Source organism: Natator depressus, chromosome 8 (assembly GCF_965152275.1).
Source record: "Natator depressus isolate rNatDep1 chromosome 8, rNatDep2.hap1, whole genome shotgun sequence".
In the NCBI taxonomy this organism is placed as follows: domain Eukaryota; kingdom Metazoa; phylum Chordata; order Testudines; family Cheloniidae; genus Natator; species Natator depressus.
In genome coordinates, this window is record NC_134241.1 from 873,614 (window position 1) to 888,897 (window position 15,284).

General features: G+C 62.0%; 1 protein-coding gene across 1 annotated transcript; it reads right to left on the minus strand.

Annotated features, from left to right (window-relative positions):
• Positions 1 to 5,080: 5,080 nt before the first annotated feature.
• DOK3 (docking protein 3) lies at positions 5,081 to 15,235 on the minus strand. Its single transcript, XM_074960137.1, has 5 exons — positions 15,176 to 15,235; positions 11,828 to 12,121; positions 7,584 to 7,677; positions 6,958 to 7,130; positions 5,081 to 6,767 (listed from the first exon to the last, which is right to left on the minus strand). Exons 1-5 carry the CDS (start codon positions 15,230 to 15,232, stop codon positions 5,910 to 5,912), a joined length of 1,476 nt encoding a protein of 491 aa, XP_074816238.1. The 5' UTR covers positions 15,233 to 15,235; the 3' UTR covers positions 5,081 to 5,909.
• Positions 15,236 to 15,284: the final 49 nt, after the last annotated feature.

A 15,284-nucleotide genomic window follows, 5' to 3' on the forward strand; every position in this document is an offset into this window, starting at 1 on the left:
TGGGGGTGCATGGCGAGCCCTGAGCGTTTGACCAAAGCTGGGGAGAGCCCTTCCCTCCACTTTGTGCAGACCCCTCTACTCACTGCTAATAACTAATCTAATTCTTGTTTCAGAGTAACAGCCGTGTTAGTCTGTATTCGCAAAAAGAAAAGGAGGACTTGTGGCACCTTAGAGACTAACCAATTTATTTGAGCATGAGCTTTAGTGAGCTACAGCTCACTTCATCGGATGCATTGGATCCGCTGAAGTGAGCTGTAGCTCACGAAAGCTCATGCTCAAATAAATTGGTTAGTCTCTAATCTAATTCTTGTCATTAACCCTCACCCCACGAGGCATCACCCTTCCCCCTCAAGCCTTTTGCATTTCTTAAGCCTAAAGGTGATCAACCAAAAATGTGAATCTGGAAATAACCATCTGCTCCTGAGCAAGGGCTCTACACTGGCACTTACAGTGCCCAAAGGGCCAGGTGTTCGCTTGATTGTCAGTTAGGCAGGGCATTACCACGACATACATTTGTGGTGTAAATCCAAAGACCAACTGGTATTTGTACACATGCCTCAAAGCCTCAATGCCAAGCGACTGACTACAGCCCGTCAGTAACAAAACATTGCTAAGCGTTTGATGAAGCTCCTTACAAAAGGGCTAATGCCAGGGAGTTGGTTGGTCTGGTCTCAGGAGCGACCTTTCTTCCCAATTTACTCTTTGATACCCTGTAACAAGCCAGTGAGGTTGGTACCATTTACCAGCCCTTAGGCTAGCCCTGCTGAAGGAGTTTCCTAGACAGCCAAAGGTTTGCTGCCCCAGGGCCCATCTACACAGGGCTGGTGTCTGTTACTTTCGCCCAGTGCTCACCTTGGAGCACGTAGGCATTCGTAGGGTCACTCCAAGCTTAGCCCCAGAACTCGGCTGTCTCCTGATTTCACTCTCTTTGGTTCCATGCTCTGGCCCTGTTGTTCACGCTAATCTCCGGACTCCATTTAAAGCCAGAGGTCACCCCGACCTAATGGGGGCCTGTGGTCCCACGCTGGGAAAGGCGACGCCCGCTCTCATAACCCGGGGCCAGGGGCAGGACCTCGCTGGCAGTGCTGTGTGTTGGCTCCATGGCAGAGGAGGGAAACAGGGGGCCAAGGTGTTGAGAGGCGTGCGGCGGGCTTGCCGCACAGGTGTGCCAGCCGCGGGGCGGAAGGTGGCATGCGGGATCACAGTGCTTGCACAGGCACCCAGGAACTCCACAGCCTAATCTGAAAAGCTGCTCTCACCTTTCTAAACCCAACATGCTTACACAAGCCAGGGCTCCCCTGCGGCCCCAGCCAGCACCTTCTGCTCATTAGCCCCTCAGCTCATCCTAGCGCCCACCTGATGAGCCGCAGTCACAGCAGCAGCCGAGGGAAGGCCCCAGCTGTGCACATGCCTGTTCTGAGTGATGGTGTGGGCTTGTTTCTGCCCCCCAGCCCCAGCCCTCTCCCCCTGTTCACCACCTGGGGTCCTGGGCAGCTCCTTGGGGACTGATGTTTCAGACCCCAGCGCTGGGCCCGCTCTGAGCGGACAGAGCCCCCGTATCCTTGGCTGGGCTCCTGCGCCCTGCTGAGGAGAGGGGGATTGTACCATGTGCCCAACGCCTGCCTGCCCAGAGGCTGCGTGCTGGAACAGGCCCAGGAGCCCCCCGAGGGAAGCCTGGAACCAGAGCCCAGCCTGGCTGCCCCCAGGAGCTGCCAGAGCACAAGAACCCAACCAGCCGTGGGGAACAGGGGGCTTTGCCAGGGGCCGCTGGCGGCGGTGCGGCCCATGAAGTCCTGTGCTGAGCCTCGGCCTGTTCCCTTGGTGCAGCTGAGCTGTCAGAACCTGCTGCCTTTAGCAGCTTCCCATGCAGCAGGGCAACTGCACAGCTCCTGCCTCCCAGCAGCTGACACCCCTGCACCAGATGTGGGGGGGCAGAGAGGACTGCAGAAACCCGGGGCATGGCCCCCCAGTGCACCTGTCACTCACTGAGAACTCCCAAAGCCCAGGGGCCCCACCTCATTATTTGGCAGTGAGAGGAAGGGCGACCAGGTGTCTGGTTTTCAAGCAAAACACCAGGTCGAAAAGGGATCCTGGCAGCTCCGGTCAGCGACTGTCCGGTTGCCGGTGCCGCGCAGTGGGGCTGGCAGGCTCCCTGCTAGCCTCCACGCCGTGCGGCTCCTGGGAAGCAGCCAGCATGTCCTCCCTCCGGCTCCTACACGTAGGGACAGCCAGGGGGCTCCGCATGCTGCTCCTGCCCCAAGCGCCACCATGTAGCTTCCATTGGCCGGGAACTGCGGCCAATGGGAGCTGCGGGGGCGGCGCCTGTGGATGGGGAAACACGTAGCAGACCCACCTGGCCGCACTGCCATGTAGGAGCCGGAGGGGGGAACATGCCGCTGCTTCTGGGAGCTGCTTGACGTAGGCACCGCCTGAAGCCTGCATTCCTGAGCCCCCTGCCACCATGCTCCAACCCCCTTCCCCAGCCTGGAGCCACCTCCTGCACTCCCAAACCCTTGGTCCCAGCCCGGAGCACCCTCCTGCACCCCCAACCCCTCATCCCCAGGCTCACATCAGAGCCCGCACCCCCAGCCTGAGCCCTCAACGCCCCCGCTCCCCATCCCCCTGCCCCAGCCCCCTCCTGCATCCTGAACCCCTCATTTCTGGCCCAACCCCAAAACCTGCACCCCCAGGCAGAGCCCTCACCCCCTCCCGCACCCCAGCCCCCTGAGCCAGCCCAGTGAAAATGAGTGTGTGGTGGGGGAGAGCAAGCGACAGGGAGGGGGGAATAGAGTGAGTGTGGGCAGGGCCTCGGAGAAGGGGCGGGGCAAAAGTGTTCAGTTTTGTGTGAGTAGAAAGTTGGCAACCCTAGGGCAGGAAGGCATATGTCCGGCCCTGCCCAGAGCCATGGCCTGGCTGGGCAAGGGGCCAGTCAGCACCAAAGGGGGGTCAGCTGGTCAGGAGTCAGAATTTCCATTCTGGGGGGCGCAGGAAGCCCCATTGTGCCAGAGCCCAGGGTTGGCCCAGGAGCTGCAGACCCTGGACGACCAGGCTCCCTGGCCCTGCAGCCCTCCAGGAGCCGGGGCATGAGGATCCACTGTCGGAGTCTGGTCTGGGGGTCACAGGGAGTTCAACAAACCCGATATGTTGCCACTAAGTATTTGGTGTTCAACGAATCCGCCGTCCCCCAGGAAACCCCCTTTTGCTGCGCAGCTCCCCTCCCTAGCTAATCCCCGAGGGCGGAGAGGAAATGCCCACCCCCTGGGCCCAGCACCAGGCCCTGCCCCAGACACCGGACCCGCCTGGGCTGCCCCCTGGCCGTGCCCCGGCCCTGATGGGATCCAGAGTGCCAGCGAGAGGCCCTTTGTGAGCCACAGAGCACCTCAGGAAGCAGCTGCACTAGCCCGTGTCGGTGCCAACCCTGCTGTGGCCAGCAACCTCTTCTAGAAACCAGGCCCCAGGAGAACCCCCAGCAAGCCCCCTCCACGGAGCGGACAGGGGAGCCCTTGCATCACCCCAGGGAGCCACTTCAGAGCAGCCCCCAGCCCATGGCAACCCGACACTGCCAGCAGTGCCCGGGCAGAGCGCTCGGTGCTGCCTGCCCCCCACAGCGGCGTGGCCCAGCACAGCTCCCGGGGGCAAGGCACCCACCTGGCTGGGCTCAGCTTGACCGGGAGTCTTGCCAGCGGCTGGCAGCTCTGCAGGCCAGAGCTGGGCCCAAGCCCTGCGCACCCCCACGGCTCCTGCGTGCTCACGGCACAGGGCCCACATCCCCTGAGAGAGAGCGGCTGCCGGGCAGCTGCCCCCACCATCCCTGTCGACGCGGCTCGGCCCCTTCACCTCCCTGGCCAGGCCTGGCCGAATCCCTGCCAGGCAGCAGCCCCCTTCTGTGCAGCCCTCCGTCCTGCAGGGGCTCCAGCTGGCCCCCAGCAACCCCCTCCCACTTCAAGAGCTGCAGAACCCGGCGGGCAAACTGGGCAGCTGCCTCCTTCTGCTGGGCACAAGGGGCCCAGCTTCCGGTGCCACCAGGGGTGGGCCCAGCTCCGGCTGCTCCTGAGCCACGCTCAGGTTTCAGGGAGCAGCTCCCGCCCACTCGGAGCTAGCGGCTGGAGAAGGCTTGTGCTTGTGATGCCCGCAACAGCCCAGGCAGCTGGGTGCCCAGCCCAGCCCCGCTGCGGAGATGCCAGCACTGCACTGCTGTCTGCAGCAGGGCCCGCTTCCTCCTGGGCTGAGTGGAACCCACCAGGCGGGGAGCCGCCCACCCCAGGATGAACCCTGCTGGCTCCACAGCGCCTGGTGCGGGAAGCCACCAGCAGGTGGGACCCACCAGCAGGTGGGACCCACATGGTACGGAGCCTGGGTGGGGTCCCGAGCTGCTGGGGGAGGTGCAGCACAAGGCGGGATCCATCCCACCCTACCCTGGCCCCCAGAAATGCCCTCCTGTGACAAAGGGGAAGCTTTTTTAAGGTTTTGTATAAACATGGTGTGTGCCTCAGTTTCCCCTCTGTGTTGCACAAGTATCTCGGTGCTGGGACAAGGGTGTGTGATCCTTGCACAGAGGGCAGGGGTCAGGCTGCCTGGGCCCAGACAATGGCCGACCCTCTGTATCCTGGCAGCTGAGGGCTGGGGCCCATCCTCTGCAGGGAGCCAGCCAGAGGCACCCAGGACACCTCCTCTGTGGATCTGGAATAGCTGCCATGGGAGAGGTTAATAAGACTGGGCCAGCTCAGCTTGGAAAAGAGACGACTCAGGGGGAGATGAGAGAGGTCTATAAATCATGGCTAGGGTGGAGAGAGTGACTAGGGAAGTGTTATTTACTTCTCATAACACAAGAACCAGGGGATACCCAAGGAAATTAACAGGCAGCAGGTTTAAAACAAACGAAAGGAAGTGCTTATTCACACAACGCACAGTCAGCCTGGGGAACTCTTTGCCAGAGGATGTTGTGAAGGCCAAAACTATACCAGGGTTGAAAAAAAGAACGAGGTAAATTCATGGCAGATAGGTCCATCAAAGGCTGTTAGCCAGGATGGGCAGGGACCAAACCCCACACTCCAGGTGTCCCTAACCTCTGACTGCCAGCACCTGGGGCTGGAGTCCAGGGTGCGAATTGCTCACACTCACCCTGTTCTGTTCACTCCCTCGGAAGTGGAGGCAGACAGGACCCGGGGCAGGGCGGGGTGGGCCATTGGGCTGCCCCAGGTGGCCACGCTCCACTGCAGCGTTAGCGCCAGCACCGCCTGCCTGCTCCTAGCCCGCCTGGAGCACCCTGGCTGCCAGCTGCAGGGCAGCGGAGTGATGAGAACAGGGAGCCCCGGCTGCCTCCCCTGACCTGCAGCAGCCAGCGTTGCCCCCAGCCACGCTCAGACCTTCCCCTGCCGTTTGAGCACCTCTGGGGAGCCTGTGCCAGGCAGCTGCCATGTGACCCACCCTCCCGGCAGGGTTACCTCTCCCCATCACCCACCGGGCACAGCCCATTCATGCGACCCAGACCCAGCCACCCCAGCCCTGGCATGCCCTCAGCACAGGGCGCATGAGGCCACACTGGCTCCATCCCTCCCTCCCACACCTTCGAAGGGGAAGGCCAGGCCAGGCCTGTGCAGAATCTGTCCCTGTCCCTGCGGAGGGGCCCAGGTGCCAAGGGCAGAGTCAGCCTATGCCAGGCTTGGGAGCAGCCACCATCCCGCTGGAATGACTGAGCCTCACCCAGGCACCTGCCTGAGTAACCCAGGAGTCCTGGGCCAGCCTTCTCTCCCGGGGTTCGGGCTCAGGCAGGGCAGGGGAGAACTGGGGCTGCCCTTGGCTGACCCAGCTGTGTGCTCAGGGCTAGGGTGAATCTGAGCGTAGGGGGAGATGCAGGCTGCGTGCCCCCCTCACCACCAGCCTGTGCCCAGAGCTGCCCAGCAGGGGGGCTAGGCCCTGTCCAGGCTGCTGGAGCTCTTGCCAGGCACCTTGGGAGCTACCTCTTGGCTTAGGAGGGTGACCAGCTTCCTGAAGCCACTGTTAACTGTGGCCTGCGGGAGGGAGCTGACTAGAGCATCTTCCTCCCCCTCCTCCTCCTCGCCCCGCTCCTGCCCCTCCTGGTCCAGCAGCCGCCTGTACTGGGCCTCGAGGGAGGGGCTGGGCCCCGTGCTGGGAGCCAGGGGGCTGCTCCAGCGCTTGGACACCATGCAGCTGTTGTCGTAGATGGGGGCCAGGTTGGTGCTGCTCCCTTCCGGGGAGCCCCTGGAGCCCAGGAGTGAGGACCCCTCCCCCTCCACGGAGCAGGAGCGGCCCAGGGTGTAGAGGTTCTCGTAGAGATGCTCCGAAACCCGGAGTCCCTGTCCGCAGAACGCCCTGGGCACTCCCTGCTCCACCTTGGCCTCTCCCCAGGGCTCGAGCGGGGGCTGCAGGCCTCTGTGGATGGAGGCATAGACGATGGGGGTCTCAGCTCCTGCCCCTGCACAGCCCCCCAACTCCAGGGTGCAGGGCAGGGCCTGTCCGCTCTCTGGACAAAGCCCCGCAGGGAGGGACGGCCTCCCTGCACCCTCCAGGGCCCAGGGGGGCAGCGCTTCCTCCAGGCTCTGGGAGCTCCGCAGCCTGGGCTCCATTCCCTGCTTGGAGCCCAGAGGCTCCGGCGCTTGGGGGCTGCTCCTGCCCAGGAGGCTGCTGCTCTGGCGGGCGATGGCTGCGGAGACGAGGTTGCACAGCTCAGCGGCCCGGCTGGTGGCCAAGGTGAAGATGCCCTCGCCCGAGTCGCAGCGGCGGCCTGCTTCGAAGGAGAACAGGGCCTGCAGGGAGCAGACAGCAGTGTTACCTGGGGTGCTGGGCCATGGACGCCTGCCCGGAGAGCTCGGGTCTCCCCAAGGGGCCCACGCAGGCTTGGAGCAGGCAGACGGCAGGGCTGGGCCTGCCCTGGTGCTCCTGCAGCCCCTGGCACTGCAAGGGCAGAGGTGGCCCCTGCGGGAGGCAGCCCAGTACCTTGTCGTGGCCGAATTTGCGCAGGAAGGGGTAGGGCCAGGTGAGGAGGGACTGGCGGGACTGGGGGGTCTTCAGCACAAGTCCCTTGGGCAAGGCGGCCAGCAGGTAGTGCCCACTCAGGCCGCACCTGGCGGAGGCATCCGTCTTGTGCACCAGCACCAGGAACTCATTCACTGCAGGGAAACAAACCCACACACGAGTCACTGCCCGGCCCCACTGCATCCCACCTTCTGCCCAAGCCACTGCCTGGCCCGACTGCATCCCCCTTCCCGCCTGTCAGAGTCACTGCCTGGCCCCACTGTGTTCCCCTCTGTTCACCAGAGTCACTGCCCGGCCCCACTGCATTCCCCTTCCTGCCTGCCTGAGTCACTGCATTTCCCCCCTCGCTGCCCGGCCCCACTGCATCCCCCCACCAAAGCCACTGCCCGGCCCCAAGTGGCCCCCAGCCACATCTCCAGCCATTCTGCTCTCCCCAAGCACCCCACGCAGGAAGACCCTCCCCCTCCATTCCAAGGCCCCCAATTCCAGCCTCCCTCCAGCCAACTAGGTGGGATCCTCTGGTCCCTGCCCCTCCCCCTCGCCTGGGGTCCCTGTGCCTGACCCACATGGTGCCCGGCTGTACGTACAGTCCTGCCAGGATGAGTAGAGGGTGTTTTCCTCCACGTGGAGATCAGGTCCAGGGGGGTCCCTGGTGCTGCCAGGTGCTGGCTCCTTAGTGCACTGAAAGCAGAGAGCAGAGCAGCTGCAGCCCCCCAGGGCACCTGCCCTTCCCCGCCCATGGACACAGGGGCTGCACCCTCCTGGCACCCAAATATGGGCAACAGGGTGCAGCCAACTCAGATCCCCTGGGGCAGAGGCCATGCCAGCACCCAGGGGAGGGGCCAGGGGCCATGCCAGAGCCCCAGGGGAGGAGGTGGGGTGTGCCAGCACCCAGGGGGAGGGGCAGGATGTGACAAAGTGGGACTGTTTCCTCTGAATAATGTGGGGGTGCCTCAGTTTCCCCTAGGCAGTTCTTAAGTCTCTAGGTGGTGGGGTAAGGGTGTATGATCATTGCAGAGCCCTAGAGGGCAGGTGTGTGCAGGGGTCTGGACACAGAGAATGGCCGACACCCTGTTTCCTGGCAACTGATGGCCTGGGCCCTTCCCCCCTGCAAGGTGAGAGCTAAAGGGTTGGAGAACAAAGGAATCAGGTGACCTCCTGGCCAGGGAAAGGGACAAAGCCCAGAGGAGGAGGGGCTGGAGAGAGTTTCAGTTTGGGGCTGGCTGGGACATGGAGTGAAGTGCAGACGTGGTTTTCTGGCTCACTGCCCCCCAAAATGGACCCAGCTGAGGGGTCCTGTTTTCTGCACCTGCAAGCTCTGTTTTAGACCATGTTCCTGACCCTCTGGGTTCCCCAAGACCCCGTCTAGGCAGACTCGCTGGGGGAAGCGCACGGAGGGGCAGAGGAGGCTGAATGCTCCGAGGTCAGACCCAGGAAGGTGGAAGCTGTGTGAGCTTTGTGTCCTGAAGACAGGCTGCTCCCAGAGAGGAGACTTCCCCAGAGTCCTGCCTGGCTTCATGGGGAGCCGTTCCAGAGCATCGCCCAGGGACTCCGTGACAACTGGTGGCAGAGGTGGGATCTACTGCACCCCGTGGACGGCACTTCCTGCAGTAAGTGACTGGGGAGCAGTAAAACGAAGGGGGATTGATGGGGACCAGGCGTGCTGAAGATTCAGAGAGAGACGGTTTCAGGGGGCGGTTAACCCCTGGGAGTGTGTGACCAGCGAGAAGGACTGTGTAGTAATGGGGTTCCCCTGGGGACTGCGGTGAGGAGTCTCAGGGGCGGAGGAGCCTGCGGCTTGGCCCTGGGAGAGAGAAGGACTTTTGCAGTAACAGGGTTCCCCTGGGGATTGCAGCGAGCGGTCCCAGGGGCGGAGGAGTCTGCAGCTCAACCCTGGCAAAGAGGGGGTGACCTCGAGAAGGGCTGGCACACTAGGGGTTCTCCCTGGAAACCGTGGGGAGCTAAGAGCACACAGGCCTGTGAGTCCACAACAACTTGGGAAGAGCGGAGTGACGGCCTGTCACCATCTCCTTAAGAAGGACATTGTAACCCTGTGCAGAAAGAGGGGGTTGAGCATTGGAAAGTTCACCAAAGCAGAGTTAATCGTGCAGCTGGAGGAGGATGACCGCTCTAAGGAACAGATTCCTGACCCAAATGGGGCTATAGCAGGATCTGGGAGCAGCTGGAGTGGTAGCCAGGCATCCCCAAGACTCCTGTCCCCGACCAGACGGGGGTCTTCACAATCGGGTTCCCCATTGGGGGATTGGAGCTGAGTCCGAGAGAGCAAGAGGACTGTGAGAGACAGCGAGAGCCCGAGAAAGAGCTGCGGAAGCAGCAGCAGCATGAACTGGCAGTGGGGGAGCGGAGAGGCCTAGGGGACCTCCCCGGGGTGAGTGGGGATAGACCCCGGGGAGCCAGTTCCGCAGGGAATCTCGAGACTCAATTGCTGCCCCTGGTTAACGGGGGGGGGGGGGGTGTGTGTGTGGATGCCCACCTCACTGCCTTTGAGCAGGCTGGAGATTTGAACCGGGGGACCCTGCGGAAAAGCCCTGGTGTCTAGCTCCCTTGCTGGGTCCCAAGGCCATAGACTCCGTCAGCCAGATGGGTGGGGAGGTGGACAGGCTCCCACTCCTGACCCCAACCTATATGTCTGTGTGGAGTCTCCCGGGGTTGGGCCCCTCGGACCCCCCGTGGGAGCGGAAGGGGATGGTCAATGGGGAGACATTCCTGGGATGGCGAGATCCTGGGACGGAGAGAACTGTTGTCAGACCCTGGGTGGTGCAGCCTCAGATGCTGAGGGGCTGTGTGAGCTGGGTGAGGGTCCCAGGGACGAAGCCCCTCACCCTGCCTATGGCCCAGATCCCTGTGCAGACCCAGGAGGGGTGGGGCTGGCTGGCCGTTGGGGTTCTCCAGGACAGCAGCTGCGAGACCCTGTTATGGGGCGACTGTGTCTCTTTGGGGCAGGATCCAGACCCTGCTCTGGTAACTGCCAAGGGTTTGAATTTGAATCCAGGGAACCAATCGGTGGAGAGGGAAATGGTCAGTGAAAATGCAGATGACCTGGCTGGCAGCAGGGAGGAGCGGCTAGGCTCAGGCTACCTGCCTGCTTGTAAGCAGACCCTGGGGCTGGGTGGGACAGAGAGATGCTCCCCGCCCCCTTGCACACCGGAGAGGGGGCTCAGGCTGGCTCTGATGCAGTGAGGAAAGCAGCGAGCTCGCTGCCTACCCCAACTGGGACAGCAAGGGCAGCGCTGAGCCAGGGGGAGCTGAGACCCCAGCTGAGTGGGGGGAGACACAGGCAGGGCAGGGGATCTGTTGGGAGCGGCAAGGTGCTGGGTAAGGAAAGTTTGGATGAGCCTAGTTTACTGCAACTGAAGGGTGCGAAAGTGATTTAATCAAGAAAGTTTCAGTTCCTAACAGCCAGAAATGTTCTGTTGTGAATGGATCCACTGACTGTCCTGTTGAAAGACCCAGTGTGGATAGCTTTGAGAAGGTCTCAGATGGAGCGAAAGCTGTTAAGAAAGTTAAACAGTCCGATAACCAAGTGGCTGTGTTTGGCCAGCTTGTTGGGGAGAAGACCCGATCCCAGTTTGACCCCCTGGGGTTTTGGGGTGGCCAAAGGGCACGGGCCGCATAAACCTTCCCACATGCGGCCTGCGAGTGCTATCGACCACCCCCAACATAAGGGAGGGCATGAAACTGGAAGGGCCTGGTGTAACTTCTACCAAGGAATGGGAGAGATGCTGGGGCATCCATGGGAATGCTGGTGGCTTCGAACTTCCCCAGGTCACTGGCTAAAGTGACCCTGCTCAGTTCGATCTCGAAGGGGGGAGAGATGTGACGAACTGGGACTGTTCTTAATGTTTCCTCTGAATAATGTGGGGGTGCCTCAGTTTCCCCTAGGCAGTTCTTAAGTATCTAGGTGATGGGGTAAGGGTGTATGATCATTGCAGAGCCCTAGAGGGCAGGTGTGTGCAGGGGTCTGGACACAGAGAATGGCCGACACCCTGTTTCCTGGCCACTAATGGCCTGGGCCCTTCCCCCCTGCAAGGTGAGAGCTAAAGGGTTGGAGAACAAAGGAATCCGGTGCCCTCCTGGCCCAAGAAAGGGACAAAGCCCAGAGGAGGAGGGGCTGGAGAGAGTTTCAGTTTGGGGCTGGCTGGGGACATGGAGTGAAGGGCACACGGGGTTGTCTGGCTCACTACCCCCAAAGTGGACCCAGCTGAGGGGTCCGGTTCTCTGCACCTACAAGCTCTGTGTTAGATCATGTTCCTGTGGTCGAATAAACCTCTGTTTTATTGGCTGGCTGAGAGTCCCGTCTGACTGCGGAGTTGGGGGGCAGGACCCTCTGGGTTCCCCAAGACCCCGCCTGGGCGGACTCGCTGTGGGAAGCGCACGAAGGGGCAGAGGATGCTGAATGCTCCGAGTCAGACCCAGGAAGGTGGAAGCTAGGTGAGCTGTGTGTCCCGCAGACAGGCTGCTCCCAGAGAGGAGACTTCCCCAGAGTCCTGACTGGCTTCATGGGGAGCAGTTCTAGAGCATCGACCAGGGACTCCGTGACACAGGGGCCATACCAGCAGCCAGGGGGAGTGGGTGGGGTTGGCAGGGCCATGCCAGCATCCAGGGGGAGGAGGCAGTGCAGGCGAGGCCATGATGGCATCTGGGAGGTCATTGCCGATGGAGCCATGCCAGCGCAGGGGTGTTGCTTTGGTTTATGGCAGCCCCACCCCATCAGACCCCCTCCCCCCGGGTCTCCTGGCGCTGCCCAGGGAGCCTAGGTGGGTCAGCCCCGGTGCTGAGGAGCGGTACCCAGGGCTGGTGGGGGCAGTACCTGGAAGGCCAGCTGGCCAAGCTGTGCTATCCACCCGTCCCGCTGCTCGGCTGCCAGCATGTAGCTCTTCTCCATGGTGTTCAGGGAGAAGGCAGCCGTGCCCTTGGGGCAGCTGTGGCCGTCCGCGGGCCCCACAGAGACGCAGTCTGCGAGCCGGATGACCCGGCGCTCACACCTCCGCAGGGATGCCTTCTCTGGACCAGAGCCGTCGTTCCGCACTTCGCATGTCTCCAGCCGGGCAATGCCACAGGGGCTGTTGGCAAAGAGCTGGGCCCACACCTTCCTCCAGGACTTCTGGGGGGCAGATAGGGCACGACTCACCCCAGGGGCTCCCAGCACAGCCCTATTTGCCCACAAAGCAATGCAAATGGCCCCTGGTGCCCACGGGAGGCGGCAGAGAACAGGGTGGGGCCGACAGAGATGAGGGGCTGGAGGGGACTGCCAGAGGGCCACAAGTCCAGGCCTCCGCACCGGGGCCGGACTCAGTCAACTGGGCCCCCCCGATGGGTTTGTCCAAAATGGTCTTAAAACTCTCCCACGCCGGGAATGCCACATCCTGGCCTGGCCACCTGGCCCAGCGCTGACCTACCCGGAGACTCAGGCAGTTTCTCCTGCTACCTACCCTCAGTCTGAAGCCCATTGCTCCTCACCCTGCCTCAGCAGACAGCACCCTTTAGAAAAGCCCTCCCCAGATTGGTGCCCCTCGGTTGCTTTTCTCTGAACTAAACGCCCAGGTTTTTAAATCGTTCCTCACAGGGCAGATTTTCTAAACCTTCCATCATGTTTGTTGCTCTGCTGCCTCTGGTCTCTCCAATTTGTCCACATCTTCCCTCGAGTGCGGCTCCCACAACTGGACACAGCGCTCCAGCCTCACGCGGCCCCGCCGGGTGGGACAGCACCTCCTGTCTGCCGCTAATACACCCAGAGCGACAGCAGCCTTTTGCACAGCTGCATCACACCGGGGACTCTCAGTCACCTTACGATCCACGCTAGGCCTGTCCCTTTTCAGTGTATTACCACCTAGTCCCTTAATCCCCAGCTGGTAGCTGCGCACGTGATTTCTCTGTCCTAAGTGAAGTAATCTGCAGGAGACAGAAGGGTTCGGGGAGGGCCCACTGGGCACATGCCCTGCTGACATCTGGCGCCTTCCCAGACCCTAGGTGCAGGAGGACGGCCCACTCCCGCAAAGACACCCTGATCTTACTCTGCATGAGGAGCTCATGCTCCTCGGGCAGGTACCTGGAGCCTCAGGGTCATGAGCACCAAGGGGCAGGATGTGAGGGAAGAGGCAATTCCACAGGCTTCCGAGCCTCAGCCTAGTGGCTAGCCAGGACAGCCACCCCCAGCACAGCCAGATTGGCTTCCCCGACCCAGGCGGGGCCATGCAGCGAGCCAGCGATGGGGTGGGATAGGCCCCAAGTCCTGATTCTGGGCTCCCTGCTGTACCCACTAGCCGCCCTCTCCAGAGCTACAACTTGGCCCTGGACCGAGCTGGGCTGCTGGGGCTGTTTTTAGCCCAGAGCTTGATGCAAATTAAGCCATTTTGAGCCATTTGTTTTCTCGATAGCTGCCCCACATCTGCTGCATGAGCCCAGGCCCCGGAGCCAGCAGCAGCCACATCCTCCCTGGGGAGGGTCTGCATCAGCCAGCACCTGGCCTGCCAGAGCACAGCGGGGAAGAGAGAGAGGGAGCACCCCCACCCCCAGGGGTGTGGGACAGAACAGTGTGGCAGCAGCTGGGTCCATGGGCCTGGCCCAGCAGAGACTAAGGGATAGAGGCAGGTGAGCCTGGCTCGCAGCACCCACCAGGCCATAAATACTGGCCCAGCAGGGGAGCAGAGTGCTTTTTTCAAAGCGGGGAGGGGGGGAGAAGTGCACTACATATAAAACAAAACAGCAGTGGCCCCCCAGGGAGGAATTTGGTTCCCAGCCAAACTGTGTTTGCTCATTGTAATAGAATGAGCTGTCCCCAAAGCAGCCTTGCTTTTAATCATGAAAACCCTACTTTTCTGGGGTGGGGAGGGGCTTAGCCCCGCCCCTCCCACGGGTGTCTATACCCATGCAAGCAGTTCCCATGTGCACACAGAGTCCCCCCCGTTCCCAAAGGGGGGACTTTCCCCGCTCTTTGTTCAGCTCACGCATGTGGGGCACCCTACTGGGCACAGCTGGGGTGGGGGCAGAGAGCACAGCTGAGGGGCCCATCACCAGTTAGCACAGACAGGGGCCCAGCCAAAGCTGCCCAGTCAGGGCCCTGCCTCTGCCGTTACCTTCAAGGTGCTGCATGCTCTCAGAGCCGAAGGTCCAGGCTGGGGCAGTGCAGCGTTCCTGCAACGTGCCCCAGCCTGTCCCAAACCTCCCCACAGTGCTCCATGGGGCAGGTGTATTCCTGGGACCTGCCTTCCCAGGCAACCAGGGAGCTCGCTGCATATTCCACAGCCCCAGCCCTCCCCCGGGGAGGGGCCAAGGACAAACCCCGCATGGGCCTGGGCAGCCAAGCACATGGCAATCCTGCCACACAGCTCAGATGCTGCCTTGCAGAGAGGACTCCCGGCTCCCAAAGCCTGGAACTTGGGCTGAAGGAAGCTGTGCCCACAGTCCCCCCGGTAGCCATTAGGTGCCCCCCCCAAGGCCTGCTCTTACTCCGAGTCCCCAGTGCCTCAGCAGGGCCAAGGCACATTGGTGAAGCTGCCCAGGTGGGATCCCTGCAGCCACTCATTGGAGAATGAGACTTCTGGGGACCTGACCTGAAATCTGCCCCTGCCCCTGCGCCCAGCATGACCCACCTGCCCCAGCCTCAGACAGCAGTCAGCACCAAGCCCCCAGGAACCCACGGCAGCAGCCAGCCCTTCCCCAGAGACAGCGCAAAGGGGCAGAGGGCAAGGTGACCCCTTTGTCTCCCACCAGCTGTATCTCCCATAGTTCCCTGCAGCAATCACAACCCCCAGTTCTGTTGGCATAGAGGCAGGGGCCCCAAGCCTCCTCCCCCGCAGACAGTGCCCCACTCCCCCCAGCACATAGCAAGGGGGACTCCCTGTTCAAACTCCCCACCCCCCAAAGCTCTGGATTTTGTTTTCAGTCTGTTTATTAACATTTCAGTGAGAGTTACTCTCACGCCGCAGCTTATAGCTGGGACAGGCGTGGCTCAGGAACACGGGGGGCTGCCTGGGTGAGCCCCCCTACCCCAAAGCCTGGAGTTGGTGCCTTGGGGCCAGCAGGGGTTGAGATCAGACACAGCATGGTCAGTCGTGGGGCGGTGACCAGGGGCCACTCCCGCTCGGCTTTGTTGGGCCTGAAGACCAACCCCCCCCCCCCCCCCGTGCCCAGCACTCTCAGCCCCTCCCCCCTTTACCTTTCCAAATTTCAAGTGCTGGACATAGAGGATCCCGGCCTTCATAGGGGTCTCCATGGGCCCAGCCGGCCTGGCAGGGCTGTGTGCAGAAGGCAGCGGTGCCAGTAAT

What these genes read in the sequence shown, in the direction of transcription:
- DOK3 (XM_074960137.1), bottom strand. Translation starts at nt 15,232, where the DNA reads ATGGAGACCCCTATGAAGGCCGGGATCCTCTATGTCCAGCACTTGAAA. An exon ending in AGCACTTGAAATTTGGAAAG is followed by an intron (nt 12,122 to 15,175) that starts GTAAAGGGGGGA and finishes TCTGCCCCCCAG; the next exon opens with AAGTCCTGGAGGAAGGTGTG. An exon ending in TTGGCCAGCTGGCCTTCCAG is followed by an intron (nt 7,678 to 11,827) that starts GTACTGCCCCCA and finishes CTCTGCTTTCAG; the next exon opens with TGCACTAAGGAGCCAGCACC.